The 20,091-nt window shown below is 43.2% G+C and overlaps 1 protein-coding gene across 2 annotated transcripts; it reads right to left on the minus strand.

Moving 5' to 3' along the window:
• Window positions 1-169: 169 nt before the first annotated feature.
• LOC121579296 (vacuolar protein sorting-associated protein 11 homolog) lies at window positions 170-19,633 on the minus strand. 2 transcript variants are annotated; one of them, XM_041893773.1, is made up of 16 exons: window positions 19,481-19,633; window positions 10,846-10,994; window positions 10,610-10,745; window positions 10,337-10,500; window positions 9,829-10,076; window positions 9,371-9,554; window positions 9,044-9,195; window positions 7,934-8,120; window positions 7,351-7,494; window positions 6,437-6,640; window positions 5,672-5,833; window positions 5,260-5,393; window positions 4,829-5,031; window positions 4,202-4,373; window positions 3,618-3,840; window positions 170-1,076 (listed from the first exon to the last, which is right to left on the minus strand). In XM_041893773.1, the coding sequence occupies exons 1-16, from the start codon at window positions 19,620-19,622 to the stop codon at window positions 915-917; spliced, it is 2,766 nt and encodes a 921-aa protein (XP_041749707.1). In that variant the 5' UTR covers window positions 19,623-19,633; the 3' UTR covers window positions 170-914. The 2 variants fall into 2 exon arrangements, with proteins under 2 accessions (XP_041749707.1, XP_041749706.1); XM_041893772.1 differs by having other exon boundaries at window positions 9,371-9,572.
• Between the last annotated feature and the right edge of the window lie 458 nt (window positions 19,634-20,091).

The raw sequence follows: 20,091 nt of genomic DNA on the forward strand, positions 1-20,091 counted from the left end.
TGGTTGAGAGAATGCCAAGAGTGTGCAAAGCTGTTATCAAGGCAAAGGGTGGCTACTTTGAAGAATCTCAAATATAAAATATATTTTGATTTGTTTAACACTTTTTTGGTTACTACATGATTCCATATGTGTTATTTCATAGTTTTGATGTCTTCACTATTATTCTACAATGTAGAAAATAGTCAAAATTAAGAAAAACCCTTGAATGAGTAGGTGTGACTGGTACTGTACATTATACAATAAACATAAATCAAGCGCATGAAACAATCCTTCCAACAACCCTTCATTCTTCTGAACCTCTGTGCTCAGTGCTTGGACCAGGGTTGTGTTTATTAGGTACCAAATGGAAGAAAACAGGGACTAACTGGACTTGTCCAATAAGAAACGCTCATATTCATTTTCCGATGCAAAGCATTTAAAAAATGTGTTCCATTATTTGCCCTAATGGACACAACAACCCAGATGCACAGACGTGTTAAGTAACATGCATCAGAACATCACACATTCAAGAAACACCTGGCATAGCAACAGAAACTACCAACACATCTCTTACTGGTGTTGCAACAGGAGTCTGACTCGGATTCATCTTGACTAAATATTGTGTGGCATCCTGAACTACAGAACAAAGCACTATGGGTCAGGGTTCCCATTGAACAGAGGGTCTGCTGCTCTGCAGCTGGGTATAGTAGTGAATTCTTAGCTTGAGCAGAAGCGCGTTTTAACAACCGCCGTATAACACAGCACCTAAGGGCTTTTCACACTACAGAGCCAAACCAAGCCAACCAACCGCACTGAAAAGGACAATCTTGAAAATAAAATATCAGAGCCAGCCCAGTTTGGTTTGGGTCAGCATGATTGTGTGAAAAGGGTAATAGTGTAGGGTTGCAAGCCACGTCTGTTGGGCCCTGTGGCCCTCAAGTCTTCCTCTTGGTGTGGATGAGAAGGTCCCTCTGCAGGTCTACATCCAGGCTTCCCGCCTTGCTGCCCGGAGGGTCGGTGACCAGGGTCAGCTTGTTGAACACCCCGCGGCCAAAGTAGTCCGCCACCACAGAGAAACCGTCGTTGGAGCAGTGCAGCTGAAATGCATAGAAATAAAAAGTGAGCCATGATAGAGAAGTAGTAGCCTACACATCAGTTCTGAAAGAAAGATGGAGATCTTTAGTGGTAAATTAAATTAAATATTTATTAGTGAATTTTATATTGAACCTCAGACTTGATATACACTGCTCAAAAAAATAAAGGGAACACTTAAACAACACATCCTAGATCTGAATGAATGAAATAATCTTATTAAATACTTTTTTCTTTACATAGTTGAATGTGCTGACAACAAAATCACACAAATATTATCAATGGAAATCAAATTTATCAACCCATGGAGGTCTGGATTTGGAGTCGCCCTCAAAATTAAAGTGGAAAACCACACTACTGGCTGATCCAACTTTGATGTAATGTCCTTAAAACAAGTCAAAATGAGGCTCAGTAGTGTGTGTGGCCTCCACGTGCCTGTATGACCTCCCTACAACGCCTGGGCATGCTCCTGATGAGGTGGCGGATGGTCTCCTGAGGGATCTCCTCCCAGACCTGGATTAAAGCATCCGCCAACTCCTGGACAGTCTGTGGTGCAACGTGGCGTTGGTGGATGGAGCGAGACATGATGACCCAGATGTGCTCAATTGGATTCATGTCTGGGGAATGGGCGGGCCAGTCCATAACATCAATGCCTTCCTCTTGCAGGAACTGCTGACACACTCCAGCCACATGAGGTCTAGCATTGTCTTGCATTAGGAGGAACCCAGGGCTAACCGCACCAGCATATGGTCTCACAAGGGGTCTGATGATCTCATCTCAGTACCTAATGGCAGTCAGGCTACCTCTGGCGAGCACATGGAGGGCTGTGCTGCCCCCCAAAGAAATGCCACCCCACACCATGACTGACCCACCGCCAAACCGGTCATGCTGGAGGATGTTGCAGGCAGCAGAACGTTCTCCACGGGCGTCTCCAGACTCTGTCACGTCTGTCACATGTGCTCAGTGTGAACCTGCTTTCATCTGTGAAGAGCACAGGGCGCCAGTGGCAAATTTGCCAATCTTGGTGTTCTCTGGCAAATGCCAAACGTCCTGCACGGTGTTGGGCTGTAAGCACAACCCCCACCTGTGGACGTCGGGCCCTCATACCACCCTCATGGAGTCTGTTTCTGACCGTTGAGCAGACACATGCACATTTGTGGCCTGCTGGAGGTCATTTTGCAGGGCTCTGGCAGTGCTCCTCCTTGCACAAAGGCGGAGGTAGCGGTCCTGCTGCTGGGTTGTTGCCCTCCTACGGCCTCCTCCACGTCTCCTGATGTACTGGCCTGTCTCCTGGTAGCGCCTCCATGCTCTGGACACTACGCTGACAGACACAGCAAACCTTCTTGCCACAGCTCGCATTGATGTGCCATCCTGGATGAGCTGCACTACCTGAGCCACTTGTGTGGGTTGTAGACTCCGTCTCATGCTACCACTAGAGTGAAAGCACCGCCAGCATTCAAAAGTGACCAAAACATCAGCCAGGAAGCATAGGAACTGAGAAGTGGTCTGTGGTCACCACCTGCAGAACCACTTCTTTATTGGGGGTGTCTTGCTAATTGCCTATAATTTCCACCTGTTGTCTATTCCATTTGCACAACAGCATGTGAAATTTATTGTCAGTCAGTGTTGCTTCCTAAGTGGACAGTTTGATTTCACAGAAGTGTGATTGACTTGGAGTTACATTGTGTTGTTTAAGTGTTCCCTTTATTTTTTTGAGCAGTGTATTAATTGTTGCACTATTACTACTTCTTATTCAATGAATTGACCACTATACAAAACTTTGTAGTTTTATGTCGTGCCAATATAGCATATTCGAACACAAGAGGGAGAGAAGAGAGACAGAAAGAGAAAAGACAAGCAAAGAGGGTATTTCCGTGTGTGTGTGTGTGTGTGTGTGTGTGTGTGTGTGTGTAATCTAGCACTCTGGTACCCTGCAAACCATGACCCATTTTGTATTCTACATGAGTCAAATGTAATGGAGTCCATTGCCCATGTTGTGAATGATTGCTGTCCATACAAGGCTTTGTACATCGCTAAACATGACCGTCTTGTCGACCTGATAGTCAGCGAATCCATAAGCATTCTTGTGTAAGAGGAAGCTGGTATGATGTTGTATGATGATGTATTTTGCTGTGTGCCAAATACGCCAAATATGGTTGTTGTGGGGGGAAGCATTCATTTTGTAAGTGGGCTGCTCATTTGACTGCAACATGGAGCAGGCCTTTGCCAATGAGCTTCTTAAATACCAGCCCCTCGTGGCACGCTTGACAACCCCGGGTGTAGGTACAAGCTGGTGGCGCTGATATTTGACAGTCTCGGCCACGTACACAGGCTTGCAGTGTGTGGCCTCCAGATTACGGGCAAAGCAGTTGGCTAGGTACTGCACTGTTTCAGCTGTCGTGGGCAGCCTAGCTGTTTGAAGAAGGAGGTGCTTTCTGTACCCTTGAGTGCCCTGCATACAGAGACCTTTGAAATGTTTGGATCCTTTTTTAATGTACATTTGATTGGTGATTCAAATAAAGTATTTATTTGTGTGTGTGTTTCACCTGTCTGGTGAAGTGGTCGTGCAGGTCTCGCTTCTGGTCCTGGGCACGCAGCATGTCCATGACCTTGCGGTTTTCCGGTGTACAAGTGGGACACTCGGCCTCACTCTCGGCATAGCTCTCGAAGCAGTGCTGGTGGAATGAATGACTGCACAGGAAGTGAACAGAGGGCAGCTCGAGGGGGCTGTTACACATGCTGCACTTGGTCTTCTGGAAAATCTTTGCACTGTAAGTGAGAAAAGAGGTGGAGAGAGAAACAAGAAAATACATCGAAATCAGTACAGTTTCAATGAATGGTCTTTGGGAGGTCAAATCAAGCTTTCAAAATACAGTACTAAAAACACATTCCAAATATAGTTACATTTGCTTCAAAGTTCAGCCATCAAGCAAATGTAGATTGTGTTTGTGTATCTTAGTGCGCAGGACTGCCCTTAGCCTCCACTCCTAGACACTTCTCGCCCCACATAGATGTCAAACAACTGGATGGATGGAATATGGAGGAAACTCCAGTTGTGAACATGACCCAGCTCTAGGGGATAGGGGTTGTTTTTGGACTGGATTTTGGCTATGATTTTCCTGTCCCTCACCTGCTTCTAAGCTCCTGGATCTCGGTGCGGAGGTGGGCAGTCTCCTCACGGTACTGGCAGATCTTGCGCTCGTCGTCCTCGATCTGCTGTGTCTCCCTCTGCAGCTTGTTGATGAGGTAGTCCTTGATGACCGACAGTGTAGCCGTGGAGTTGTGTGCCAGCGTCTGCACCACTGTGGACCAACACGCGCATAGACAGACACACAAGCACATACATACACACAAAACTTAGCAACAGTGCCCAATAAAATTCTCAAACTCTGTTATAATGCTCCAATTACTTTTCCTATTAACATATAAAGCCCTATAGGTTACTTAACCCAACAACTGGCAAGTTTATCATAGATGTGTGCATATGACATTAAAAAATCACTACTAGTTTTCATCCATTGATTTGAGGTTAGCCATGCAGTCAAAACAGAACAGAAACACTCTAGCCAGTGAGACATTCATTAACAGGAAGGAAGCGAAGGCAGGAAACTGCAAAGAACACTTGAGTTACTTTTAAGTTGGTGAGGTCTGATAAAATTCAGGCAGTGACTACTAGGCAAATCTCGACAGAAAGCCCCAGTCTTAATCTACAGAGAAGGAGAAATACTGAGAAAAACGGCCACCAGCTCACGCTCACCCAATAAGGGAGGCATCAGGTTGTTCTGGTCGATGTGCTGCAGGACTTGGCTGATGTAGGCCTTGCAGTTCTCCTCTTTGCGGGCAAAGTAGCCCAGCGCCTGCTCCCACAGGCACACTTCCTGGTCACCGTAGCGCTTGCAGGCCTCCACCACTTTGCCGTACTCCTCGTTCTGCATGTGGTAGTGCATGATCTGCTGGTACCTAAAGAGAGAATGACATCATCAACAACATCATTCAAATGACATCATTGATAATAATATTTAATATCAGTACACACCAATGAAGTCCCCAAAGTCTGCACTACACCAATCCCATGGTTTTAAATCCACGAGGTGGAGTGAACGAATGTACACTTCAGAGAGAAGCAGAAATATTGGAATTGGGCTCATGTGTTTCTGACTGCAAAGGTTTAGAGACAGGAAGACTCACAGCTTGCCCTTCTCATAGAGGTACAGGACCCCTTCTTTGAAGTTGTGCATCTGGCACAGGACGAGTGCCTTGTCAAATACGGTGTTGTCGCTCCTCAGCAACGACAGTGCTGCCCCCTGCAGGACCTTCTTCCTCTGCCAGAAAAAATAGAAAGATGACATACCAGACAAAAAAAATACATTTGATACTCCAGACAAAACACATAAATAGTTTAACATGAATTGGTGACACTACAAGGTGAGGAAAGGTGTTTATTCTGAAAACGTACGTCAAAGTCATTTAGGCTGCAGGTATGTCATCTAATATTTCATTTGTAGCATTTTGTAAATGTATATCTATATGAGTTTAGGTTGTTTGACTGAACATGTCGCGGTTTTCAGTACAAATATGTGTTTGTGTGTGTTCCCATCACCTCAGGGTCTTGTTCATGTGCCCAGTCCTGCAGCCGTAGTTCTAGCAGCGTGTCATACACCCCCTGAGAGGAGAAGGGCTCCACCTCCATCATGTGCTCCAGGAAGGCCCTTAGCTCCCGCGGGTTATTAGCGAACACAGGGATGAACTCCTCTGAATTGGCCTGGGAGATAAAGGTACAGGGTTGTTCCATGTAATTTCATCAAGCCATGACACCCACCATCTCAGATTGTTTTGAAATCATTTCTGTAGTTAGAAACGGATAAGATTAGCATTCCTGCAACATTATTGTGTTGAAATATAATTTGATCTCTGAAAAAATGTCTGCTAATTGATTGCACCTAAATTGGCCATTTAAATGTATAGGATTCATATCATATTCAATAGATATAGTACGTAACATCCAATTTGAACCAAACTTTGGGCCATTGAAGTTGTTAGGTTTATGTCCCGTCCTACATCCTGATATTACCAGGTTCTGACCACTACAATGAGTAGTGTTATTACTATTACCATGATATATGCATTTTAGCATAACTTTATCATTATAACCATTAGAAATAGTACCATCCTTCTCAATATAAGCTGTATTCCTTGTCTTAGACTAAATTGATAAAGCCATTTTAATTAGAGAAAGGATCTTAAATCCAAAGTGAAGTGCTAATGCTGCTAGACTAGTGTTGCTAGGACTAATGGGCTTCGTGCTCGGCTGCCCAGGTGATGTGGCTGCCTGGTGAGGTTAACCGCTAACGGCTAACCGGCTGACCTTGTTGGCCGCCGCCGGGCCCCTGTCCAGGCTGTCTCTGTCTGCGGTGTCCCAGCTGGGCTGGTAGTCGGTACACAGGCCCTTGAGGAGCAGTGTGGTGCCATCAGGGACGTGGTGCATCAGGGTCTTGCCGTAGCGCTTCATGTTTCTCTCTGCCTGCTCGAAGGGAAGTCGCCCAATGTAGCGCAAGGCCTCCTGGTAGTTCTGTATGGAACATAGAGGAGGGAGACAAAGGGGTTTGAATTTCGGTGAAGGGTTGTTCAAATCGGATTGACTTTACCCAAGGGTAGGAGAAGAGGCTCTTTGTCCAATTATAATCATAAATTGTAATTTGAAAATGGGTTTTGTGAACCAACAATGGGAGTAGAGGGGCTGCCTAAAATATGTACTGAATGCGGACAGAAGGCAGCACCAAAAGCCTGTGCCGCTGTGTTCCATCATATGTCCATTGAAAACGCAACTCAGCTGGGAAGCTGGAGCCCTCTTACGTGATACGTACGTTTCTGGATGCTCAGCGGATCTAAAACCTGATGGCCAACCTGCAGGCCATGCACGGAAGTCTCTGGCCAACGCCTACCACAACACCCTGCTGCTCAAGGATGTTAAAACTATCCTTAATGTCGATTTTGACTCTGAATTTCAGTAATGCAACATCCTGGGGAAGCCTTCATTCATAACATAATTTATTGTTTACTCCTATCTAAATACCATCAAATGACATTGCTGCTCATTTCAACATTGTCCAACAGCCTGAGACGGACTCAAAGCTCACCTAGCTTATCTTATCAGGGACAAGATTAAGAGATCTGTCAGATAGGCCATGTGAGCTAGGGGGGACCCGATGTCTATATATCTAGCCCAGATGGCTGATTTTAACAGTACTACATCCTCTACTACTTTCTAATCTCTATTACCTTCAGGTCCTCCAGCTGGATCTTCAGGTACCACTCGTGGTGCTGGTGCCTCTCGGCCAGGAAGACGGCATGACTGTGGTAGCCTGCCTGGCGCAGCACCTTGATGGCGATCTCCACGTCGAAGTGGACCTCGGTCTCGCTGCTCTGAAGGTGGTCGAAGGGGAAATGAAATTATGTCAGAGCGCTGAGAGACCTTACGTGCATGATGTCGTACATATTTGTGGATTCAATGTCTATTCACGGGGCCATCCATACATAAAAATGTATGCACGCATGACTGTAAGTCGCTTTGGATAAAAGCGTCTGCTAAATGGCATATATTATTATTACTATCATCAGTTTCTTACCCAAAATGGTATTCTGAATCCTTGGAATCCTTCTCAGGGCAATGATTCTAGTCCTTGAGAGCAACTGGGTGTATATGCTTTTGTTCCAAGCCATCACTAACACACCTGCTTCAACTAATCCCAGACTTTAGTCTGGACCATGATTAGCTGAAGGCCTGGAATGAAAGCCTGCATACACAGCTAACCCCTGGACCGGAGTTGGAGACCAACCCTTGGTTTACAGTATAAATGCTAACCTTGATGAACTCTTCAAGCTTAGAGCTGTCCTTGAGCTTGGTGTAGCAGTTGAGAAGCAGGGTGGTGTGGTCGGCGTTGGCCAGCGACTTCCAGTGCAGAGCCTGCAGGTAGGCCGTTAGGTTGTGGATCCGCTGAGCATCCAGAAACTTACGTATCACGTAAGAGGGCTCCAGCTTCCCGATAGTGCTAAGGGAGGGAGGGCAGAGAGGTTGCGTTTTCAATGGACATATGATAGAACACGGCAGGTAGCTGGGCGGCAGGTAGCTTAGTGGTTAAGAGCGTTGTGCCAGTAACCAAAAGGTCGCTGGTTCTAATCCCCGAGCCGACTAGGTGAAAAATCTGTCGATGTGCCCTTGAGCAAGGCACTTAACCCTAATTGCTCATGTAAGTCGCTCTGGATAAGAGCGTCTGCTAAATGACAAAAAAAAAAAATTATACGGCACAGGCTTTTGGTGCTGCCTTCTGTCCGCATTCAGTACATATTTTAGGCAGCCCCTCTACGCCCACTGTTGGAGCACAAAACCCATTTTCTCTCAATTAAACACCGCTAGGGTTTCCTTTCCATTGTTTTTCTCTGATACCATCATGTTCAATTTAAAGCATTTGAAGCCCAATTTGGGAGAGCCCACCTTGCCTATACAAAGGTAGGGGAAACACTGACCTCCTCTCACATATCCCCACCAAGATTCCAACTGACAGAAATGCTTAAGGATTAGTGAATGCGGCTTGTTGATCATGTCAACAGGACTTGATTGGATAAGACAAGGGTCGGTAGCTGTCAGTACTTTTTGCAAGATAGCAAACATGGCACAACCCATAAAACAATAACCAAGTGGTTTCAATTAACATTAACCACTGGTCACTTTTTCTGCATACCAAAGACACACTACAAAGTGAATATATATACATTACACATTTCCTTATTGATGTTATACAATCCCAACTCTATGGGATTACTTGTCTATAAAATACCATGTTTAATATTAACTATATCAGCATCTATGACATGACATGGGGTTTACAAAAACTGTATATAAATCCTATTTATCATTATTAACTATGTATTATGAAGTTGAAGTTAGATGCATCGACCCCTGGGTGAGCATTACCGGATGTACTGTTGGATGGCTCCGTCGTGGTCCCCCTTCACGTAGAGGTGGTCACCGTACTGCCTGAAGATCTCAGACAGCCCGTCGCTGTCCAAGTGCTGGCTCTTAGCCAGGTTTATGGCCATCACAAACAGATTCTTCTTGAATAGCATCTAAAGACAGATTGAAGAGTTAAGTGCCTTACTCAATGGCACAACGGCAGTAAACAATACCTGGGATCTAAAACCTGTAGCCCTCCAGATTCCAGTTCAATACGGTACAGAGTGTAACATAATACGTTTGAGGGGAAAAGAAGGCATGACGTCAGTCAGTGTACTTTGGGCTCACCTCTAGCTTGGTCTGAGTGTCCTTCTCCTGCAGAACAAACATATTTCCGTCCCGAGTCAGGATGTAGAAAGAGCCCCATTCGGCCAGAACGTCAATGATGTCGTCAAAGGAAGCGCTGTAGGCAATGAACTTGTTGTCCAGGTCGTAGATAGTCAAGGTTTGCTTCTCCGACGGAGACGTCTCTCTGCTCCCAAATTCAGACCTTAGTACAGAACTTGTATTCAATACATTGTCATAGGAGTTAATATAGTTATATCACCTGAAAATATGCATGGGTGGTTTGGTTGAAAATACAACCTACTGCGTTTTTCCAATTCAACATAAATAGATTTAGTATAAAACTGTTGTGTTTCATTGTTGTAATAAATAAAGACTCTTACTGACCCTGGCCTTGAACCTTAGGGGACCCGCTCAATAGAAATGGCTGCTGTGCCAGCATCTGAGGGAGTTGTTCTTACTTGTTGGGAGACTTGGTGTCCCTGGTGAGCAGCAGGAGGTATCCCCGGTGCCAGTGGGCCAGCAGCTTGTGCCCGTCGAAAGCGAAACAGGGCCCCCGTTCGTCGGGCTGGTAAAGGTACACACACTCGTCCCCCGCGACGATGAACTGGGAGTCCTGGTAGGGGTCTGTGAGCGCAGAGCAACGCAGCGCACAGCCGTGGGTGTCCAGCTCCAGTTTAGGGTACTCTTTCACCATCAAAGTGTAGCACTAGTCATGGGGGGAAAACAACACCAGATGAAACAGAAGCAAGTTAGTGCTTATGCTCCAAGGTAATAGTAGTTTGGTGACAGGCTTGGGGTCAATGCCATTTCAAATCTATCAATTCAAATCCTCATTGAAAATATGTGGCACTTTTCAAATATTTTATTGTAATTTACATTGATATCCTGAATTGACTGAATTGATCTCAAAAGCGATTGTAAGGACTTCACTTATCAGAGTGGCATTGGAAAACTCGAATTACTTACGTGGACTTTTTCCAGAGAGGCAACAAATAGGTGAGTGACCTTGCCCTGCTGACGGAAAGCAAGGCCCGTGATTGGACAGGTGCCCTCATGCAGTGTCAGGGTTTTACTGTGCCTGTCCCGAGTGATGTCACCCTTTGTCAACACCACACTGCCATCTGTGAAGCCTGCAAGGACATGGGGATTATCGATTTATATCAGGGAGCAAACCCAAATGTCAAACCCAAATCTAAACTACAGCTGACTGATAGGTAGTGCTGAAGAAATGCTGCTTACCAATGGCCATAAAGTTGAGGTTCTCGTGTACAGTGAGGCAGGACACCTCTGTTGGCTTGTTCCCAGGAATAGCTGGGAATATTCTGGTACACAGAGGATTCCCGCTGTCTCGCTTGTCCAGATTCCATACCTTCACCTGGGAAACAGCTGGGTTTTTAATAACAGTTCACAAATAACCAACTAACACACTATTTTTTTGATAGTCTGTATTAAATACATCCTTCAAATGTTCTTACCAAGGGGTTAATTCCTTGCTCGTCCTGCCCAACCGAGACCAAAATGCTGTGCTGCTTGAGCTGGTACAGGTGGGTCACTCGCAGCTTGTAAGCCTGAAAGGAGGACAACTGTAGTGAGCGTGTCAAAAACCAGATCTGACCGTCCATATGTAATTTATTCTGGGTCAAGGAAGCATCAATATAGATCAGGAGAGACAAATGGCCATTTGCATGGAGTTAGGGAGAGAATTACAAAGGCAATGCCCTGTTCGAATACTCTCAAAATGCATATAATTAGCCATAGGACTAAGAAGAGTAATGTACAAGCAATGAAAATACGTACTATTCTTAGTCATATGGCTAGCATATAATATATTATGACATGACTGGACTGGTGTAAGCAAGCCTTCCACAGCATTACTGTACATCAAATCAACTTTTATTTGTCACATGCTTTGTAAACAACAGGTGTAGACTAACAGTGAAATGCTTACTTACGGCCCTTCCCAACAATGCAGAGAAAAAATGATAAATAATTTAAAAATATAAAAATAATAACACGAGGAATAAATACACAATGAGTAACGATAAATTGGCTATATACGCGGGGTACCAGTACCGAGTCAATGTGCAGGGGCACGAGGTAATTGAGGTAGCTATGTACATATACAGTGCCTTCAGAAAGTATTTATACCCCTTGACTTATTCCACATTTTGTTGTTACAGCCTGAATTCAAAATTGATTAAATACATGTTTTTTTCTCACCCATCTACACACAATACCCCATAATGACAAAGTGAAAACTTGTTTTGAGAAATGTTTGCAAATTTATTGAAAATGAAATAAAGAAATATCTAATTTACAGTGCATTCGGAAAGTATTCAGACCCCACATTTTGTTACGTTACAGCCTGATGCTGCCACCACCATGCTTCACTGTAGGGATGGTGCCAGGTTTCCTCCAGACGTGACGCTTGGCATTCAGGCCAAAGAGTTCAATCTTGCTTCATCAGATCAGAGAATCTTATTTCTCATGGTCTGAGAGTCCTTCAGGTGCCTTTTGGCAAACTCCAAGCGGGTTGTCATGTGCTTTTTACTGAGGAGTGGTTTCCGTCTGGCCATTCTACAATAAAGGCCTGATTGGTAGAGTGCTGCAGAGATGGTTGTCCTTCTGGAAGGTTCTCCCATCTCCACAGAGGAACTCTGGAGCTCTGTCAGAGTGACCATCGGGTTCTTGTTCACCTCCCTGACCAACGCCCTTCTCCCCCGATTGCTCAGTTTGGCCGGGCGGCCAGCTCAGGAAGAGTCTTGGTGGTTCCAAACATCTTCCATTTAAGAATGATGGAGGCCACTGTGTTCTTGGGGACCTTCAATGCTGCAGACATTTTTTAGTACCCCTCCCCAGATCTGTGCATCGACACAATCCTGTCTCGGAGCTCTACGGGCAATTCCTTCGACCTCATGGCTTGGTTTTTGCTCTGACATGCACTGTCAACTGTGGGACCTTATATAGACAGGTGTTTGCCTTTCCAAATCATGTCCAATCAATTGAATTTATCACAGGTGGACTCCAATCAAGTTGTAGAAACATCTCAAGGATGATCAATGGAAACAGGATGCACCTGAGCTCAATTTCGAGTCTCATAGCAAAGGGTCTGAATACTTATGTAAATAAGGTATTTCAGTTTTTTTATTTTTAATACATTTGCAAAAATGTCAGAAAACCTGTTTTCGCTTGGTCATTATTATTATATATATTTTTTCTTTAAATCAATTTTTGAAAAAGGCTGTAATGTAACAAAACGTGAAAAACGTCAAGGGGTCTGAATACTTTCCAAATGCACTGTACATAAGTATTCACACTCCGGAGTCAATACATGTTAGAATCACCTTTGGCAGCAATTACAGCTGTGGGTATTTCTGGATAAGTCTCTAAGAGCTTTTCACATCTGGATTGTACAATAATTTGTCCATTATTCTTTTCAAAATTCTTCAAGCTTTGTCAAATTGGTTGTTAGTCATTGCTAGACAACCATTTTCAAGTCTTGCCATAGATTTTCAAGCAGATCTAGTCAAAACTGTAACTCGGCCCCTCAGGCACATTCACTGTCTTCTTGGTATGCAACTCCAGTGTAGATTTGGCCTTGTGTTTTAGGTTATTGTCCTGCTGAAATGTGAATTAATCTCCCAGTGTCTTGTGGAAAGCAGACTGAAACAGGTTTTCCTCTAGGATTTTGCCTGTGCTTAGCTCCATTCTGTTTCTTTTTTATCCTGAAAAACTCCCCAGTCCTTAACAATTACAAGCATATCCACAGCATGATGTAGCCACGATATGCTTGAAAATATGGAAAGTGGTACTCAATAATGTGTTGTATTGGATTTTCTCCAAACATAACACTTTGTATTCAGGACAAAAAGTTGATTGCTTTGCCACATTTCTTTTCAGTATTACTTTAGTGCCTTGTTCCATACATGATGCATGTTTTGGAATATTTTTATTCTGTACAGGCTTCCTTCTTTTCACTCTGTCAATTAGGTTAGTATTGTGGAGTAACTACAATGTTTTTTATCCATCCTCAGTTTTCTCCTATCACAGCCATTACACACTAACTGTTTTAAAGTCACCATTGGCTTCATGGTGAAATCCCTGAGTGGTTTCCTTCCTCTCCGGCAACTGAGTTAGGAAGGACGACTGTATCTTTGTAGTGACTGGGTGCATTGATACACCATCCAAAGTGTAATTAATAACTTCATCATGCTCAAAGGGATATTCAATGTCTGCTTATTTTTGTTTTACCCATCTACCATTAGGTGCCCTTCTTTGCAAGGCATTGGAAAACCTCCCTGGTCTTTGTGGTTGAATCTGTGTTTGAAATTCCCTGCTCGACTGAGGTACCTTACAGATAATTGTATGTGTGGGGTACAGAGATGAGGTAGTCATACAGAAATCATGTTAAACACTATTATTGCACAAAGAGTGAGTCCATGCAAGTTATTATGATGTGACTTGCTAAGCAAATGTTTACTCCTGAACTTATTTAGGCATGCCATAACAAAGGGGTTGAATACTTGACTCAAGACATTCCAGCTTCTCATTTTTAATTAATTTGTAACAATTTCTAAAAACATAATTCCACTTTGACATTATGGGGTATTGTGTGTAGGTCAGTGACAAAAAACAAACAACATAAAAACAAATGTTTATCTGATGTTTAGTGCCAAAATGAGCCTTCATTCAATATTCTCCAATGGTATAATAGTTTTTCCTGTAGTCCCACCCATTAAGTGCTGTCAATCAATGGCAGATTTCTATTAAACTGGCCTGGGTTGAAACGGCATATGGCCCGTCACGTGGCCAGGCGAAGTCGGTGAAGGACGAGCGCCCTGCTCAAATCGAACAGCAATCTGCACCGCTTGGTTATGTTTTCAACAAAGCATCATGAGCCAGCATTCAGAGGCGGCAGGTATCTTAGTGGTTAAGAGCGTTGTGCCAGTAACAGAAAGGTTGCTGGTTCTAATCCCCGAGCCGACTAGGTGAAAAATCTGTCGATGTGCCCTTGAGCAAGGCACTTAACCCTAATTGCTCCTGTAAGTCACTCTGGATAAGAGCATCTGCTAAATGACAAAAAAAAAAAAGAAACATACAACATCTCTTTTCCATAAAATATATGTTCGAATTTTCAGTGAATTTTCTATAGTTTTCATTGGGAAGGCAGATAAAGCGTTTTTATCAAAAGCAATCACTTTCCATGTGAAAACACGGAATCCTACTCATAGTGTACGTGCTAACCTACGTCACTTTTGTTCTGAGCAGACTTTGTCGTCGGACTGAGCGAGGCACTTGGCTCACGCCCGGTTCCAAATCGAATGCAATCAACTTTAAGCCGGTGCAAAACACACCTATACAGGCGCCCGGCGAGATTAATCGAATCCCCTCTATATCACCCAACATACCAGTTACAGCCAATCAGAGCTGCTTACATGGGTACAGGTCTGTCTGCCTGCCTATCGGCTCTTTCACCGCAGATGAGATCTCTACACTGCCTGATATATCAGAGTGTGGTTTGCGCTTAACTCAGCGGTGAGTTAAAAAACACCATGGACTCAGTTATGGCGATCATAAACTTTATCCAATCAACATCTAGCCTGCAACATCGCTTGTTTCGTAGTCTGCTGAGCATCATGATCTAGCCTACTTTTACATAAAGGATGTTCGATGGCTAAGTAAAGGTAATAATGCTCTGAAGAGAGCAGCCCATGTGAGGTCCCTCCCGAGTGGCGCAGTGGTCTAAGGCACTGCATCGCAGTGCTAGCTGTGCCACTAGAGATCCTGGTTTGAATCCAGGCTCTGTCATAGCCGGCTGCGACCGGGAGACCCATGGGGCGGCGCACAATTGGCCCAGCGTCGTCCAGGGTAGGGGAGGGAATGGCCGGCAGGGATGTAGCTCAGTTGGTAGAGCATGGCATTTGCAACGCCAGGGTTGTGGGTTCGATTCCAGTATAAAAAAATAAAAATGTATGCACTCACTAACTGTAAGTCGCTCTGTATAAGAGCGTCTGCTAAATGACGTAAATGTAATGTAAATGTTAGGGAGGAGATAGTTGCTTTTCTCCGCGATTGCCGCCACAAGAAAGCCATATCTAGCGAAATTACTTGATGAGGAGTTCGTATCAGATGTTTGTTCTTTAGCGACATCTTCAATTAATTGAATGGACTTAATTTGGGACTACAGGGGAGGCAAGGTGCGAATTACGGGGGAGCCAGGGGGGGCTCAGCTCCACTGAATGAGACGTTAGCTCTAAATAATGCTAATTTAGCCATTGTCCTATTTGTTTAAAATGTAAAATGTAGTGGTAAATATGTTTTACAGTGGTAAATATGAAAATAAAAGCTTCCAAATGAAACGAACACACCCACATCAATGTCATGGTTTAAACCAAAGGTGTCAAACATTCCATGGAGGGCCAAGTGTCTGCGGGTTTTCGCTCCTCCCTTGTACTTGATTGATGAATTAAGGTCACTAATTAGTAAGAAACTCCCCACACCTGGTTGTCTAGGGCTTGACACTAGGCCCTCCATGGAATGAGTTTGACATCCCTTGTTAAACCATTTATTTCTATGTGACGGCGCTGTCCACTCAGTAGTGCTGAATGTCGGCCTCAGCTGAGTGCCTTTACATATAGATGTTCCTTTGTACTTCCTAATTTTCTCCATTTGTTTGCCATGCGTCCTTGATAAAAATAGCATATGCCTTTATTTCAATGCATTAGATGTATCCTTGTTTGCAGTCAGCTGTTTGGAGAGCTCAATGCTTTGTTTTTCAGGTGCAGGCGGGTACTGGTGTTCTCTATGCCATCCGTGGCCAGAAGTAGTAGACCATTTATTAGCTTTATTATTTCTATTATTAATGACAGTAGACCTATAAGGTGACTCTTTCGGTTAGAAGAGATTAACGTTCGGTTAGAAGCATTCGATTTTGTAATGGCATAGGCCTATATTATTTTGGATTTGTGTGCCCATGAGAACTGTTTTCACGGCGAATCATAATTAAATATTACGTAGGCATAGTTACACTTACAGTGCATTTTCCGAGATCTCCAAGATCCATGATTCGTACAGGGTTTAAGTTCAATGTTCTAATTCAATTGTTAAATGCTTAACAATGACAAATAGCCTAACACTGTCATAAGTGTCATTAATGTAAGGAAAGAAAAGTAGTGTTTTATGTCACACGATCTGTGAAGACTCATAAATTATGGACAACTCATGAACTAGGGTGTAAAACATGTTTTTATTCAACTCATGTATTATATTGAATGTAGGCTACCTGTTCTGCGTGTGTTCATGTGGGTAAAATTGCCTCGGCTGAGATGGTAGACTACCGGCAGTGGTGTAGGCCTAGTGGCAGGTAAACCCAAGTAAACGCCGTTTACCCACCTTTTTCAGAAAAATGCCTTGACAGTATAGGGAGCATTACTTTTTTCGGAGTTTAACCACCTATTTTTTTACCGCTACATAACTGGCTACTGCTAGGCCTATTTGAAGTTAATGGTAATACACATTGTAGCCTAGTCTAGTAAGTTGACCGTGAGTGTTAAGGTGACCATCCCGTTTTTCCCAGGACTGAATGTCATTTGGCACACTTTTTTGGTGTTTTCCATTCATCAAATGGCACGAGTATACATGCAGTTTGGATGCTGGGATTATTTTGGAGTGGAAGAACATGCACAGATAGCCTACTATTTTAACTGATTTGTTTGACAACCACATAAAAATATAATGTCGGGTTGTGTTCATGCCACATTAAAAGGTAATTCATTTTTACCGTTTAATGACGTCTTTATTATTAGTCCCATAAAAACGCAAGAGACCAAACCAAATTTGCACTCTGAGGGGAGGGATAAAACGGTTATTGATGTGATTGAAAAACATATTTTCAAAATAATTGTTATTTTCTCCTCTGATTTGAGCCCAAATAAAACGCTCAATTTCCCTACACAACTATATTCAGTCATCATCAGTACAGATCACTCCCGTGATGTCTGAGTTTTTAGATAAACTGAAAGCTAATTTCGCAACGAGATTAAGTCCCCACAGAGATGGTGCAGTTTGTTATAGGGACCCGTTCTCTACTGATGCGGGGGAAGAGAGACTTCCCTGCAAAAGCTGGGATACGTCTTGCATAAAAGGTTTCTGTGTAAAAAAACAAAAAAGAAAATAATGAAGTGATAAAGAAATAGAAAATAGAACAGAATGTAATGCTGATCAACTGAGATATGCCATGCATAAAAGGTTTCTTATGTGTAAATAAAAACTCTATTGTGAAGCTATAGTGCCTTCGGAAAGTATTAAGACCCCTTGACATTCCACATTTTGTTACATTACAGCCTTTTCTAAAATGGGTTAAATAAAATAAAATCCTCAGCAATCTACACACAATACCCCATAATGACAAAGCGAAAACAGGTTTTTTGAATATTTAGCAAATTCATAAACTAATAAAAATAGAAATACCTTATTTACATAAGTATTCAGACCCTCTGCTATCCTGTTTCAATTGATCATCCTTTAAATGTTTCTATAACTTGATTGGAGTCCACCTGTGGTAAATTCAATTGATTGGACATGATTTGGAAAGGCACACACCTGTCTAAATAAGGTTCCACAGTTGACAGTGCATGTCAGAGCAAAACCCAAGCCATGAGGTCAAAGGAATTGTCCATAGAGCTCCGAGACAGGATTGTGTCGGGGCACAGATCTGGGGAGGGGTACTAAAAAATGTCTGCAGCATTGAAGGTCTCAAAGAACACAGTGGCCTCCATCATTCTTAAATGGAAGATGTTTGGAACCACCAAGACTCTTCCTAGAGCTTGCCACCCGGCCAAACTGAGCAATCGGGGGAGAAGGGCGTTGGTCAGGGAGGTGAACAAGAACCCGATGGTCACTCTGACAGAGCTCCAGAGTTCCTCTGTGGAGATGGGAGAACCTTCCAGAAGGACAACCATCTCTGCAGCACTCCACCAATCAGGCCTTTATGGTAGAGTGGACAGATGGAAGCCACTCCTCAGTAAAAGATACATGACAGCCCGCTTGGAGTTTTCCAAAAGGCACCTGAAGGACTCTCAGACCATGAGAAACAAGATTCTCTGGTCTGATGAAACCAAGATCCAACTCTTTGGCCTGAATTCCAAGCATCACGTCTGGAGGAATCCTGGCACCATCTCTACGGTGAAGCATGGTGGTTGCAGTATCATGTGTGGGGATGTTTTTCAGTGGCAGGGACTGGGAGACTAGTCAGGATCGAGGCAAAGATCCAATGTCATCCATTTTAGAATAAGGCTGTAACCTAACAAAATGTGGAAAAAGTCAAGGGGTCTGAATACTTTCCAAAGGCACTGTATGTAAAACAGACAGGAAAGTAGAAATGCCTTAATGTGATGCAGGTCAACTGTTTTAAAAGTACAAATGTGTTCAGTTATTTAAACAATTTGATGCACTGAATTAGGCTAATCTTTATAAGATTATAATTGTTTGTACACTGTTTTTTTATACCGGTTTTAGGAAGAGTAATCCCATGTAGAAAAAGTCTGGCCCCCCTGTAAATAACCTTTTTCAAATCTTGCCCCCATAAGAATATAGTTGAAAAGCCCTAGCGTATGTGATGAGTCAAAAGAGTTTGTGCAAAAAGGGTCAAAGCAGATAGTCCGGGTAGCTATTGTAAACTATTTAATTAACTATTTAGCAGTCTTATGGCTTGGGGGTAGAATATTTTCAGGGTCCTGTTGGTTTCAGACTTGATTCAGTTGATTGTGCCTTTGAATGCCTGGGAGCCAGTCTGAGATTGTTGATTCATTCCTCTCAAGCTAATTTCTCGGACTGGTACCAAGGCTAACTTCTTACCAAGTTAACTAAATAAGGCTCATGTCCTGGCTGTTTGCTAAAGTCAGCTAGCAAACTAGCCAAATCAAATGTTACCATTTAACTAGCTAAATGCAATCATTATTAATAATTTCCTTACTTTGAGCTAACTAGGAAGCATTATTAGCTCACTTGCTTAGACAGACTGCTTGCAGGGAGGGGTGTCTGTGCAGCAAGTTAGCGAGCAATAGCTAACTAGCTAGACTGTTTACATTATGGAAAACACTGAAAGGATATCTCCAAGAACGATGTGGCCCCGGCCCGAGTCACAAGCCGATATGCCGACGGGGAGGACGAAGTTTTTCCCATTATCTCCAGCGTCCTTCACTGTCTCTTTATCAAAAAATACAAATCGTCTCCACTGTAAGAACGCACCCATTTTATTCGCACTGTATCCTCACAGTGAAGAAATCATGTGATACCCATCCACAAGTCATGTGAGAGAGAGGGTGGAGAACGATACATGTAAATTAATGTATTTAAAAAAAGAAATTTCAATCAATACGATACATGTTTATCAATGTAGGTGACAGGCTGTAAGTGTGAGGCTCAGAAAATAAAGTTGTTCATTATGTTAGTTTTGACATACCACCCATTAAATTGTAATTTTTTTCCCTTGCATAAGGTAAAGATAAGAACTCATTAAACTCAAGAAAAATATGTACCAATAAGTCATGGATAGTCAGATCAATCATTCAGTAATCAATTAAAATGGAATGGACTACAACAGTGTTTTGACTACAACTACTAGGAGTCGCCGATAAAATAGGTAACCTTAAGAAAACGCCATTATATAATTTTACGCCCATTAATTGAACGTGGACCAATCACATAGACAAAGATTTCTT

This window comes from Coregonus clupeaformis, chromosome 13, assembly GCF_020615455.1.
Source record: "Coregonus clupeaformis isolate EN_2021a chromosome 13, ASM2061545v1, whole genome shotgun sequence".
Taxonomy (NCBI): Eukaryota; Metazoa; Chordata; class Actinopteri; order Salmoniformes; family Salmonidae; genus Coregonus; species Coregonus clupeaformis.